This window comes from Epinephelus moara, chromosome 19, assembly GCF_006386435.1.
Source record: "Epinephelus moara isolate mb chromosome 19, YSFRI_EMoa_1.0, whole genome shotgun sequence".
NCBI classification, from domain to species: Eukaryota; Metazoa; Chordata; class Actinopteri; order Perciformes; family Serranidae; genus Epinephelus; species Epinephelus moara.
In genome coordinates, this window is record NC_065524.1 from 6,257,941 (window position 1) to 6,272,654 (window position 14,714).

The 14,714-nt window shown below is 43.3% G+C and overlaps 1 protein-coding gene across 2 annotated transcripts in view; it reads right to left on the reverse strand.

Annotated features, from left to right (window-relative positions):
- Positions 1-14,714, reverse strand: part of ltbp1 (latent transforming growth factor beta binding protein 1) — a 222,823-nt gene that overhangs the window by 94,868 nt on the left and 113,241 nt on the right. For both annotated transcript variants that reach the window (XM_050070671.1, XM_050070670.1), the window contains exon 6: positions 3,058-3,255. In XM_050070671.1, coding sequence (XP_049926628.1) covers positions 3,058-3,255 — 198 coding nt within the window. The remainder of the gene's footprint in view (positions 1-3,057; positions 3,256-14,714) is intronic.

Below are 14,714 nucleotides of genomic sequence, written 5' to 3' on the forward strand. Positions count from 1 at the left end.
TGAAGGCACATGGGACAACATGAGCAATACAATTATTACAGTGATAATTATCTGCTGCATTCAAGATAAGATCATAAAATATCACCCTTAAAGACTTTAGTGGCTCGGCACATTTTCCTTGTCTGAGCTAAGTTGATCTTATGAACAGTATGTTGTGATGTGAACTTAATCTTCAGACTGAAACATTTCTAGTTTTGCAAAGCTAGACCTATCTTCACAGTGCTGTGTCAATGCTAGAGAGAAGTCTGGGACTACACATTATTTTATTTTTTATTTTTTTATTTTATATACTTTATTAATCCCCGAGGGGAAATTCAATTTTTTACTCTGTTTGCCAATTACACACAGGTCCGAACATACACATACATGCACTAAGTGGAGAGATGTCAGAGTGGGCTGCCCATGACAGGCGCTCCGAGCGGTCGGGGTGTTCGGTGCCGAACGTATGTGAACGTATGCACAGTCGTATGTCGACTGTGTGACAAACATATTTTGATAACAGGTGCCCTGGAGGTGAAGTCCGACAATACTTTAACTTCAGAGGAGCTCACTGGACCTGTTAACACAATTTGCTGGCTGTATATGGCTTCTGCAGAACATTATTAAAAAAATATCAACGATATCACAGAACCTTGTGTGAAGTGAATGGATTGGTACACTGGTTAAATCAAATGTCACTGGCCATGTGGCTGCCAGAATTAAAAAATGTAGCAAATCAACTCAGACTGGCTGTGTCAGAAAATGGATCAACATCAGGTACAAGAGTCCTAGGTGACGGAATCTGGGCTTTTTCAAGGTGCATTCAGAACTTGTTTTACTCGTTGTAGATCTTAACAACATTTCACCAAAAGAACAAAGCAGGTATGCCTTATTGCATGATCCAAATCCTCAATAAAAACATTCCATTGTCAGGGTGTAAGTTGTTAGCTCACAGGTTGTTGTTTGTTTCCTGTAGCAAAGAGAATTTTGAAAACTGTAACACAAAGATAAATGGTGAATCAATCCCTCCAGGATTTTGTGGGCTATGTTTGTGATTGATTCTTTCTAAAAAAAAAAAAAAAAAAATTACAATTAAATAAGATTCATGTCATGATTTGATGCATTTTCACAGCTGACATTTGTCTTAATTGAAAAAAATATTTAAAAAAATCTTTGCTGGCCCAAAGTTTTCTTTGTTTGTCACATCAGAGCCACTCAGGATGATTTAGAAGGCAAAGGCAAGGTCTACGAGGATTAAACAGCCAACCTGACTGTAAGGACAGTGATCATCGGGAAGAATATGCTACATAACAGATGAGGCAGACACCACAGTAGTGTTGGCATGAGATGAGAGAAGGACACGGTGCCCCCCGACAGCTTCACTGGACAAGTGAGAGACAGGCCGGGATCCCTACCCCCGACAGCTTCACTTTCAGGTGAGAGACAGCCCGGTTGGTCTCGGACAGCTTGACAGAAGTTGTGGAAAATATATAGTTTGTAAGGTGAAATAGCTCTAACAGTAACTCAATACAATAACCTGTGTGCAGTGGTCTGTTGAATCTGGTTGTGCATTTAGGTGCGTGTGATGCAAACAGTTTTCCCTGTCACTGTATGTGTCACTGTAGCAGGTGCAGCTGTAGTCTCATGATAAACAGAGAGAGGGGGGCGACACGCTCTGCCTCTGAGCTACAGCCACCCCACAGATAGTGGAGGGAGAATGCCAGCCTAAATAGCCACCAATGGTAGGGTGATAGCCAAACTTATATCCAGTGAATCACACTAAACCGATTCAAAGCTGGCATGTACATGAGTAAGATATTTTTTATCATTATCAAATTAAGAGTCAGCATCAGTTTGATCCATCGGAGTCTCAGCTGTAATCTACAGGCTGCGTTGTTATCGCTCTCAATTGCTCTTGCAAAATGTTGTCCTTTTGTGTGTTTATCTATATGCATGTGTAGCACCACACAGCTATATGTCTCAGAGAGACATAGCACAGCTGTTAACCTCCCATTAGACTTTAACCCCATTATATTCTTGTTTAAAGCTTATCACTTTGAAAGATCTGAATTGGGACATCCAGGATTTGGGGCTATGAAGCTAATGTGAATGTTCACTTAAAGCTACAGCGGGTAGCTTTAAAAACAAACAAACAAAAAAACTTTTCATATTTGCTGAAACTGTCTCTCTATTCACACAACACTAAATGAGATAGATTATCTGTGAAAAAAAAAAAAAATCATACTCCTCTGACTACTCTCTTGCCTTGCACTGTATGTGAACGAAAACAAACCAATCAGAGCAGAGGAGTCTTGAACACAGCTGTCAATCATGGGTGCATTCGGAAATACTCACTCTGAGTGCCAAAGTGCACTCTGGCTTAAACTGGTTGCTTTGTAAATACGGAGCGCTGTTGGAATGTACCGTTTGGTTATTCAGAACACCACATTCTCAGAGCAGCAGAGCATACTCTTCAGCACTTGGCCAAATCACAACCATGGTGATATATAATACAACAGCACTCCCTCTTGTGTCATATTGCTTAATTCTAAAAACGGCAAAATTCATAGACACTAATTCTGGGTGGGGAGACTATTACAGTGACTAACACACTGTCATACAGTGTTCACTAAAAAGGGTCATATAAGTTGAAATTATTAAATGATCCTCTTGAGCTTTATTAAGAATGTGTTCTTTTCCTGCTCAATTAGTGTTTTATTACTGGCAAATAAGCAGTTCTGTATCCTACTTGCTTAAAAGACCATGCTTGTGGTAATACATGTTTTAGGCCATTTATTACAAATAACCTCCACTTTACATTACTGCTGGCCGCCCTATAGAGATCCAGTGATTGTGTTTTCTTGTTCTACTTTTACATTATACTTTCGCGCTGTGTTTATCGTTCTGCACAAAATCACCCAGTCACATTCCTTGTATGTGCAAACAGTTTCTGACTCTGATTTTTTTCACATCCTTCCATGCAGCCATTGCAATGCGTGACTTGCAGTAAATGACCTAAAACAAGCCTCCTTTAGCCTTTAATCGTCCCCTAGCATCACAGTTGTGCCTTTTACTCACCAGGATTCTGGCCGTTGCTGTAGGTCAGAGGCAATGTGTGTGTGGAGTGGACCTGAGGTTGGCTGTAGCCGCCTGACGTCTGCTGGTGTCCGTTCTGAACGGGCATCTGGCAGAACTTTCCAGTAAAGTTGGGAGGGCACTGACACTTGTCCCTGGTGCTGCACTTCCCACCATTTATACACGGCAGGTGACACACCACTGAGGAGAGAAAAAAAACAGGAAGAAGATGATGGTGATGCACTAATGGTCCCACACACAGAGACAAACCAAAAAAGGACTTGCCATTGTAAACACATCTGGGAGTGTATTTGGATTCACATTTGTCTGACTTTTCAACACATCTGTCAATAATTAGGCTTCAGTACGTCATGGTGGGATTGGGCTGCGTCTGGAAGCAAGGCAAAATCAGTGCTGATGTAAAGCTCAGGGAATCCAAAACATGCACATCAGCCATCCAACATAACTGAATTCAAGCTTTGTTGTCAGAGATCTGAATAACTGTGTATGTCACCAACAGGATAATATAAATTCCTTTTATTTCATTTATTTCTGATTATCCTCTGATTGGCAGGAAGCGGGGATTAACTGTTAGTAACTAGACATTATCATTAGACAAATGTGTTCCCATTCACCTGTTTTTATGCACTTTTGCATTTGGGCATAAAAAAGCCAGAACATCCATGAGGTGAAGTAAATGTAAGTCTCTGTGTGTTTCTTGTGGCCTTTTTGTGCGTAAAGAGGTCATCTCTTTTGTTAAATTCTTTGTGGTTGTTGCTCTGTGTTTAGTTGAAACCTCAGTTTTGAGCACCCTGACTAGGTAGTCACAGGGCAGGTAAGATCTTGCCACTCTGTTATTTTGCCATTTTTATTTTGGGGGGCACACTTCAGTGTATTACAGTTGGCAATTTTTTGGTCTTCTGTGCAGCACTAAGTTCAGCCTTTAAAGCCGCATCGAGCTCGGCAGGCCACTGAAGACTAGCTAGGTTACTTAGCTGTCTTGGTAGGCAGGTCAGGATTGGGGTGCCTCAACTTGTTCCTGTTTTTTTGCACTTCGCATAGCAACTTGGTTGTGATTTGTTTTTGTTTGAGATGACTAGTTTTTGTTTGGTCATAGCTGTGATAAATACTTATGTGCCGTAACTTGTGGTTTGTAACCTTAGGGGTTGTGCTCACTGCACTCCACTTTTGTTAGGTCACTTGTGGGTTGCTGCTTAGGTGTAAGTTGGCAACATTTGAGTAGTGGTTAAGTACATTGTGACTATTTTGTTCTGTGGTTTTTGCAGTCCACTTTTCGTGTGGTCACTTGTGTGTTACTGCTATTGAGTATTTGTTGTAGCAAATTTGTTGTGACCTTTTTTGGGTTTGGGATGTAGTCACCCCCACAGATCATTGGATCTTAGAGTGGTGGGTGTGGCCTCCCAATCATCAGGTCTGTTTATGTAGCTGGTTTCCTACATCCATTATAGCAACTTGTGTATGTGGTTGAAGACCATACAGCGTCCATTTTGTGCTCTGGTAGTGGCAGTTCACTTTTGTTGGATCTTTGTGTGTTGCTCTCAGCAACTTGTAGCTGGTCTACTTATGATGATCCTTTTGGTATGTGGCTGTTGCACTCCACTGTTGTGCTGGTCACCTGTGTTACTGTTTTTGGCGCTGGTAGTTCCTTTTCACCTCATGGTAGTAGCCATTTTGTACCTGGTGGGAGTGGTATCCACTGATTTGGCTATTTGTGTAGTTGCTGCTTATTCTTGAACTCAATAGCAGCAGCTTAGTTGGCCCTTTGTGATCAGATCTTAGATCCAGCTGTTTTTTTCTCAGTGAACTGACTATAATAATGCAGTAACAGAAGTAGATGGAAAAATTATAATTCACATTTTCTTTTGCATATTTCTTTGAAATTTAAATTTAAAATTTCAACTATATGTGGATGGAAATCCGGCTTATGATGCAGGTGTTTGTTTGCAGTTGTAAACAAATGCGTCTGTGTTAAACTGTGACGGCAAGAGTGAGACTTTGATAAGGAGCTTGGAGCTAAGATTATTTCTGAAACCACCACCAAACACAAAAAAGATGGATAGCTTGAACCACAGAAATTTAATATATATAATAATAATAATAATATATTAAATCAGCAGCGTGGAATAATTCTTCACTACAGTACCATTACAGTAGCTGCTCTGTTTCAACTATGCAAACATGCACATAGGCTAGATTCAACTTTGCTGTTCTGTTGGGAGATGCAGTGAATTAAACCTACTATGAGTGAGAAAAAGTAGTAATACATCATTGTGAAGCTATGAGTAGAGGAAAATTCTCAGATAGCCGCTAGGCTAATTTATGCAATGTAAACATGCTTGAGCGAATCAACATGACTAGCAAAAAAACAGTTGTTTTGTCTATGAACCTTGACATTTATTACTGAGCTGAATTTGAAACTTCTGTAAAATTATTTTGTTGTTAATCTATGTTTTATGGCTGCTGGGAGAAGTTTGCCTTCAAGTTTTAGGAAAACCATGATGGTTTGAGTTAAAGTGAAGAAAGAAAGTGAAAGTGAAACTGAGTGAGACTTTGATAAGGTGCTTGGAGCTAAGATTATTTCTGTAACCACCACCAAACAAAAAAAAAAGATGGATAGCTTGAACCACAGAAATTTAATTTCAAATGTATTCAATAAATGTGTGAAAATGGATGTCCAGGAGGAGAAAAGAGAGGACACTGAAAACAGTGTTAGCTGCGGTGAAGCTGGTAGTCTGCGTCTGAGAGAAAGCCGAAGAGGAGAGGAGACAGGACGTGTGACCAAAACTAAACAGAAACACAAGAGACGAGGAAAAATGACAGGTAAGAGTAAGAGCAGGAAAGAAGGACAACACTAGGGGATAATGATAATGTGACAGAGAGAGGGGGAGAAAGAGTCAGCCTGAGTGTGACAGAGAACATTATCACCACTGGAAAGACAGTTTTAATAATATTGTAAAGTCAGATGCAGCTGACTGAGAACAATCCGGGAAAAAAAAAAAAAAAAAATCCTATTTCTCTCCTCATTACAAAATTTGTCAGGACTTGTAAAATCCTTCCTATTGAGCGATTTTCCTATTAAGTTAATGCTTAGCAAAGCAAACAGCAGGAAGTCGAGGACTGTTTTTGTCGATCATAAAAATACAAAAAGTAAGATCATAATTTGGTGAGGCATTCATTATAGAACCACTGTTATTTTCATTTGTTTAATTACTGAATGGCATTTTGTTGGCGATTGGCTATGGTAAATATAGGATAATCCAAGTCTGTACATTCCATGACTGACTATGTTTACATGCACACCAATATTCCACAATGTTCTGATTTGTCATTATTCTGAATTTATTACTGGTCATGTAAACAAAATATTCTATGGATATACTGATATAAGGATTATCTATAATTTTAATTATAATAAGCAGATGATATGTGGCACAGGACACAGTCAAAACTTTGGCACAGCATGAAATGAGGCAGTGGTGGAGGAGGTCGTAATATTGTACCTTTAAATGGAGGCAGTGTTGTAGACAGCGGTGGTCTGTGCGGCCATTACATACATCCCAACATGTGGACAGAGAATTCTTTTCACTAAATTACCAATTTGTTTGTTCTGCCATTATTTAAATTTCTTCATCTTCTCCTCCGATTCTATCTCTCTTGAACTACGCTTCACTACCTCCAGGATGGCACAAATGGCACAAGCAGCTGCAGACGTTCTCCTTTTCCATATTTTGAAGTGATAAATGACATAGAGCATGTTAACTGGAGTATGCAGTATCTCACTTCCAACTCATCAAATGCCACTGCTTGGTCAGTGATCATGGCGTCAGACACTGATGCACACCTGAGGCACCTTTCTTGGTGGCATGATATATACCAGGCGTATCAGTTTTACACATGTCAAATAGCGCCGTTTTGTCAGTGGATGTCAAATACAGATGCACAGAGGCACCCTCTTGGTGGTATGATACACAGCAAGCCTTGGCGTAAGAATTCTTGAGTCATGGCCAAAAACATGTTGTATGAGGTCATACTGACCACAAGAAGGAGACAGATGCAAGGTCAAAGTGATATTGATCTTTGACCACCAAAATCTAATCAGTTCATCATTGAGTACAAGGGGATGTGTGTGCCAAATTTAAATAAATTCCCTAAAGGTGTTCTTGAGCTACCGTGTTTATGTTTTACCTATGTTGTAAATTTATCTTGAAATAGACTGTATGCATGTAATATGCAGAAACTGTACATTTCTTGTGAAAACAGAAGTGTATTTTTAAAACACACAATGCATGGAGAAGGCGTAGGAATAGGCCAGGAATATTGTCTTTTTCAGAATAAGGGCAAAAACCAGGATATTTTTTGTATGTAAATCTGTCATTGTAATAAATAACGCAGGGGCAAAAAACACCCAAAGCTAAAGTTTGCCACCACAGTAAAACTTGCCCTTTACTGAATGCTGCAGTTCCCACAGACCCTGAACACACCATAACAACAGGTGTCAGTTATGCACACACAGAACAGGCTGCAGCACTCTTTCAATCAGAGGGGATAAACCAGCAGTGTGGTGCTTATGTAAGAAGTCGGAGTGAAGAGAGGGATACAGTGAATTCACTGTTCTTTAGCCAAAAGGCGTAAACACACAGCGCAGAGGAGGTGATGATATACACATGTATGCACCGCATTCAGATCAATGTGGTATTGTTCCCTAAGACTGGCTCAACAGTTGTATGTGGAGAAAACACTAGAAACAGGTGGAATCTGGACTTTTACAAACACATCCAAGTCCTGTTCCATTTCCTGTTTGAAAAACAAGATCCCAGACACAGAGACAAAACATGATACATAGTTGATATCTCTCCCGGGTCTTGCTGAGTCATTTCTCCTCTCATCTCATCTTTTCTTTCCAAAGACTCCACAAAGTCTGATGAGAAATGACACAAATCTGTGAACGGGAAAGTGACAAAGTTTATGATTCACGTGCAAAAACTCCAGCCCCATACAGCAGCCTTTACTTACATCACCCAACAGTCATCCACCACGGGTTACCATGTCATTACATATTTAGCTTGCTGCCCAAACCGTCAACTCCCCAAGATCAATTTATCATCATGGGACTTCCTGCATATCATCCATAACACCAGCAAATATGCTGTATATCATCACTGAGAAAACCTTCATCCAGCTGGGCTTTAGAGGGATGCAGGACTGAATAACTGTAGGTTAATATTGTTGTACATGTTGTAGGCCATGAACACAGTCAATGTTAAAAACTAATTCTGATTTTTATTTACTTATTTTCATTGGTCAAATGACTATGTCCTTACCAAAAAGACTTGGGACTTGCAAAAACTGCAAAGAAACTTTGTCCCTGGTTTCTATGATGCAACATTGCTTGAACATTGACGTTATCTGCTATTAAGTTCCCACTGTTTCATTTAAGTCTATATGTATGTCCCCCAAAAATCTGTAGAGGTTTAGCAAATAACTCCATGTACTAGTATGGCTTTTGGTAGGCATGAATCAATATTAAGCATAACCTTTGCCGTTGTGAGTCACATACTCTTAAAACTGAGCACGGACAACTCTACAGATAGAGAATAGTAAATGTTCTGGGATTAAGTTTGATTCCTGGGCTGCATTATAATGAAGTTTGACCTGTACTGCAGGACTTAGTGATTTTGGTGCATTCTCAACTCTCAGATTTCATCCAAGTGAGAACCTCCGACACTGAAAAATGAAGCCAACACCCAAGTGCCAAAACTGCTGTTCCTGGAACGGCCACTTGAAGCTGGCTCCAAGAGTGAGTCAATATGGAACCCCATGTTAAAATGTTCAACTTACAGCAGAAATAAACATGTTTACAGCCTGGTACAACAGGCTGTAAACATGGTTGGTTTCTACAACTTCATGACAACTATGCAGGGAGTGAATTTTTACATGACATACCCATTTACATTTTGGCTGTCTGTGAGGTGTCACCACATTCTATGAATCAGATCCACCCCTCCTCCACAGCCCCACCCTCTTGCCCAAATGTGGTCACCTCTGGCTCCAAAAATCCGAGATGTCGAACTTGAGGCTTCAAAATGTGAATCCACAAACCAATGGGCATGGTGGCTATATTCATTATGTCACATAGTCCATGAACTCACCTGGTGAGTACAGGGTTTCCCACACATTCCTTTATTTGTGGCAGCCCACCATGATAAAGACATCAGCTGCAACGTTTTGATTCTATATTTTGTAATTTTATTTTAGGCGCACTGTTGGAATATTTATACTGTTTCGATGCCATTACTTCACACTTTCGCAGCGCAGGGTGCACTCTGTTCACAGACAGAGCAGGAAACATCAGGTGCAGTCAAAGTGAAACTTAACCATTTAGTGTGCTGGGCCTAAAGCCCAGTTCAGACCAATGATTAGCCATGAGACTAAACTGTTTAAAAACGTTTGCAGAGAAAAGTTGCAGCCACTTGAACTGGCCGGTCTGAGTTGGATTTATGCCGACTGATAGTGTCACCTGCAACCAGCTGGTCGACTTGCCTGCGGCTGGTTTCGAACGCGGAGCATGTAACCTGTTTCAACAGCCAATTGGCTTGTAGTGAAGTCCACTGGTCAAGTCAATATGACCACAGATTGCTTGCTGCAGCAGGTGCTCCATCCCCGCCAAGCCCTCTGTTTCTATTCTCACGGTGTGCTGGTGTCGGACGGGGGGTCGCTGCTGCTGCTTGTTGTATGTGCTTATACCCCCCCCCACACACACATTTTCAGTGACCGATGAATTGTCGCTGGTTATTTATATTATTGTGGCGTATCTATAATGAATACAGTCCATCTGATGCTCGTTTTATTCATGTTTTTCACTTGTTTATCACTATTACAGATGCATCTGCAGCCAGTATTTCACTGTCACTATCCTCGTTCATATTTTAAGATTCACAATACAAATTATATTCAGCCACAAAATAAGCCTGGAAAGCTGTAAATGAGAATGGAAGTACAGAGAGTTGTTGCATAAAGATGATACACCGTCTCATCTAGTTGCATTGGTGTGAACTGGCAGGTTTTTAGAACGTTGCAGAATGGCGCATTGCAAGTAGTTGCCTGTTTCAAGTCGTCTCATCGCAAATCTTTGGTCTTAACTGGGCATAAAAGCATGTTTTCACTCAAAAACAGCTGATCCGATCAGCTGTGATCAGACCAACTGATTAATTATCTAACCCACAATTTTATCATCAACAAACTGCTGCTGAGGAAAAAACAATAGTTTTCCACCTGTGCTGTGTCATGGGCCCGCAAAAAACTTTCTTTAGAGAGAGGACACAGGCTGATACACAAGGACACACAGGCAGGAGCAAGCGCCACACATAGATTCCAATTCTGTGGGAAACACTGGAGTATGATCACTGCAAGAGCTGCAGAAACAAGATCCAAGCTGTAAACCAGAATTATCCTCTCAAGGAAATGCTTATACCCGAATCAGGCTAATTTCAAATCCAGAATGAGCGTCAATCCTCTGATGGCCGTGTTAGTCACTGAAGAGTTGCACACTGGAATTTTCAAAAGCATCTCCTACAAAACAAAATAAAAAGGGTCAAGACTCCTCCTCCCTTGAAAACAGGCCATCCACTCTCATTGCACGACTGTAGTTCAAGCCATTCTGTGAATGCTTGAGGCTCATACTACATACAGAACATGGTCAAACCTTATACCCCAACCTGTCAACTACACTCTGAGACTGCCAGGCTTCTTACCCCCTTATTATGAGGGTCACCCAGCTATTCTGCTCTACAAAGTCTTTAAGCCTCCTCTTTCTAACTGTCCTGACCAAAGCCTTGCCATTCACAACACAAACTCAAAAAAGTTAGTTAAGGTGCATTGTGGCTGCAGCACAATATGACACATATGTGCAGATGTCATGGTATATAAAGTGTAAGGCATGACGAGGACAGTGCCAAACTACTTTCCTTTGAATAAGAGCTACGCCTGTCTTTCTCTTTTAAGCCCTCCTGCCTTCCCCTCTACACTCATCTCACCTCCCATTCCTCCCAAAAGCTACCAAAATCTATTTGTTTTAAATGATTCAATATTGTCTGGACAGCAACTGACAAAAATGAGCTGGCAGTTACACGCGTCTTTTATAAAGGAAGCACAAGCTGAGGGCCAGAAAGCTCTCAGCACTTGGTGAGCCGGTGTGCTCACCTGGGAGAAATATGCCAGAGGAGCTGGAAAAACGCCACTTAAATCCACTCTGTAGGGACTGCAGCAGGCCAAATGGGATATACATACAACAGGCAGAATTATTCATAAGTGGTTTCAAGTCATTCCCTGAATATGTTTTGCTATCACCAAACTATCAGCAATTGGCCAAGTATTTTTCACTCCGCCTTTGCCAGGAATTAGATTTTCTCCATCTGCTGAACTGACCATATCAGGACTGAAAAATAGGTTGATACCTATTTTTTATGTGGTCAGGGAAAACAATAAGGAAGCAAACTCTCCAGACACGTGAAAAGAAAACTAATCTCTGCCAAGAAGCCTGATGGTCAAAGATAGTGGCTAATTTCTTTTCAAGAAAAGATGAAAACAGCAAATAGAATAGGTTCAAATATTCTGGGGGATTGTATGCACTTGCCTAGGAATAAATTATTCTTTTAACACAAAGTTTAAGTTTGTAGCAGTCACAGTGTTAGCCGTAAGAGCAGCTTATAGTAGTTGTAGAACAATGGTAGTTGCAGAACAAGTAACAGTTGCACATTAACAATGATACTGATGCAAAGATAGCAGAATCTTTATTTTAAACAGGACTGGACTGTTTCACGCTGTTGGTTGGACACGACTGATCTGAAGCTTCTAAAAACCTTGAGCCTCTGTCAACACAAATTTCCATAAATACTCCCTTTATCACAAATATTGGCAAAAATGCTAACATACTGACATTTAGCAAGTATAATTTTTACTATGATATTTGAATTTCATCAGTTTTGCATGTATTTGTTTATAACGTATTGGACAAATTGAAATGTTCACCTGCTGTACAGCACCAGATAAATTGCAATCAGCTTTATTGGCCAAGTATGTGTACACATACAAGGAATTATGCCTTTTTTTTATTGCTCGCAATGTAATTACACAGAAGTAGACGTAACAGCTATAAGACCAAGGACAACAAAGCTGAACAAGTAAAACCTGGACTCCCAGGAACTTAAAGCTAGCACGCTCGACCTCCATGCTAGTGCTTTTGGTATTTCTGAAGTGCACAATGAGCTCTTGGGTGTTCTTGGGCTTGAGGGCCAGATTGTTGTTGGCGCACCATGCCGAAAGGAACTGGACATCCCTCCTGTAGGCTGACTCATTGTTATTGCTGATGAGGCCAACCACCATAGTTGTTTTGCGAGTACGTCCCAAGCAGAGCAACAGCTGATGAACTTTTTAAGCTTCTTGACTGTTATCTGACAGAACATGGGCTGAAATGGGAGAACTGTCTGGGCGTTTGCACGGATGGTGCACAGACCATGGCAGGGAAAAAGAAAGGATTGCAGGCACTAATCAAGCGGGTCTCGCCAAATGCGCAATGGACGCATTGTGTCATACACAGAGAAGGGCTAGCATCAAGACAGATGAGTCCTGAACTAAACGAAGTATTGAACAATGTTGGCATGGTCAATTTCATCCAAACAAGACCCCTAAAAGTGCGGCTGTTCTCCGCACTTTGTGAGGAGATGGGAGCAAAACATTCAGCTGTGTTGTTTCACAGTGAGGCCACGTGGCTCTCCTGAAGGAAGGTGTTGTCATGCGTCTTTGAGCTCAGAGACGAAATTCAGATGTTTTTGGAGGAGGAGAATATGCATGCAGTTGCAAGCAAGTTCAGTGATGAACGATTTCTGATGAAACTGGCCTATCTCAGCGATATACAGTATTTGGAAAGCTGCTCCTCCGAGAACCGTCACCTTATCGTGGTGGAGGAGTTTGAGTGCCCTAATGACCCTAGGAGCTATGCTGTCGGGGGCATTTTGCCCCTGGTAGGGTTTCCCATGGCAGATTGGTTCTGGGCGAAGGGTCAGACGAAGAACGGTTCAAAAGACCCTTCATGATGGACACGAACAAGGACATATGTACCCGGCCCGGAGGGTTACCGGGGCCCCGCCCTGGAGCCAGGCCTGGGGTTGGGGCCCGTGGGCGAGCGCCTGGTGGTCGGGCCTTCGCCCATGGGGTCCGGCCGGGCCCAGCCCGAACCGGCTACATGGGCTCGTCCCCCTGTAGGCCCACCACCCACAGAGGGATCCAGAAGGGTTCGGTGCAATGTGGATTGGGCAGCAGACCAAGGCGGGGGCCTTGGCGGTCCGATCCTCGGTTACAGAAGTTGGCTCTTGGGACATGGAATGTCACCTCTCTGGCGGGGAAGGAGCCGGAGCTTGTGGAAGAGGTTGAGCGCTACCGGCTAGATATAGTCGGCCTCACCTCGACACATAGTTCCGGGTCTGGAACCCTAGTCCTTGAGAGGGGTTGGACTCTCTCCTTCGCTGGAGTTGCTCCGGGTGAGAGGCGGAGGGCCGGGGTGGGCTTCCTGATAGCCCCCAGACTCTCTGCCTGTACGTTGGGGTTTACCCCGGTAGACGAAAGGGTTGCTTCCCTGCGCCTTCGGGTCGGGGAACGGGTCCTGACTGTTGTCTGTGCTTATGCACCGAACAACAGTTCAGAGTACCCACCCTTTTTGGAGTCCCTGGGACGGGTGCTGGACAGCGCCCCGACCGGGGACTCCATTGTTCTGCTGGGGGACTTCAACGCTCACGTGGGCAATGACAGCGGGACCTGGAGGGGCGTGATTGGGAGGAACGGCCTGCCCGATCTGAACCCGAGTGGTGTTCAGTTATTGGACTTCTGTGCGGGTCGCAGTTTGGCCATAACTAACACCATGTTCAAACATAAGGATGTCCATCGGTGCACGTGGCACCAGGACAGCCTAGGTCGCAGGTCAATGATCGACTTTGTAGTCGTATCATTTGACCTGCGGCCATATGTTCTGGACACTCGGGTGAAGAGAGGAGCAGAGCTGTCAACTGATCACCACCTGGTGGTGAGTTGGATCAGATGGTGGGGGAGGACGCCGCGCAGACCTGGCAGGCCCAAACGAACAGTGAGGGTCTGCTGGGAACGCCTGGCGGAAGAACCTGTCCAGATGATCTTCAACTCCCACCTCCGGGAGAGCTTCGACCGCGTCCCGAGGGCAGAGGGGGACATTGAGTCCGAATGGGCCTTGTTCCGCTCTGCCATTGTCGAGGCGGCTGTTGTGAGCTGTGGCCGCAAGGCCGCTGGGGCCAGTCGCGGCGGTAATCCCCGAACCCGCTGGTGGACACCAGAGGTGAGGGGAGCCGTCAGGCTGAAGAAGGAGGCCTACAGGGCATGGTTGGTCTGTGGGTCTCCGGAAGCAGCTGACGGGTACCGGCGGGCCAAGCGGAGCGCAGCAGCGGCAGTCGTTGAGGCAAAAACTCGGGCGTGGGAGGAGTTCGGTGAGGCCATGGAGGAAGACTATCGATCGGCTCCAAAGAGGTTCTGGCAAACCGTCCGGCGCCTCAGGGGGGGAAGGCGGCAACTTGCTCACACTGTTTACAGTGGGGGCGGGGAGCTGCTGACGTCAACTG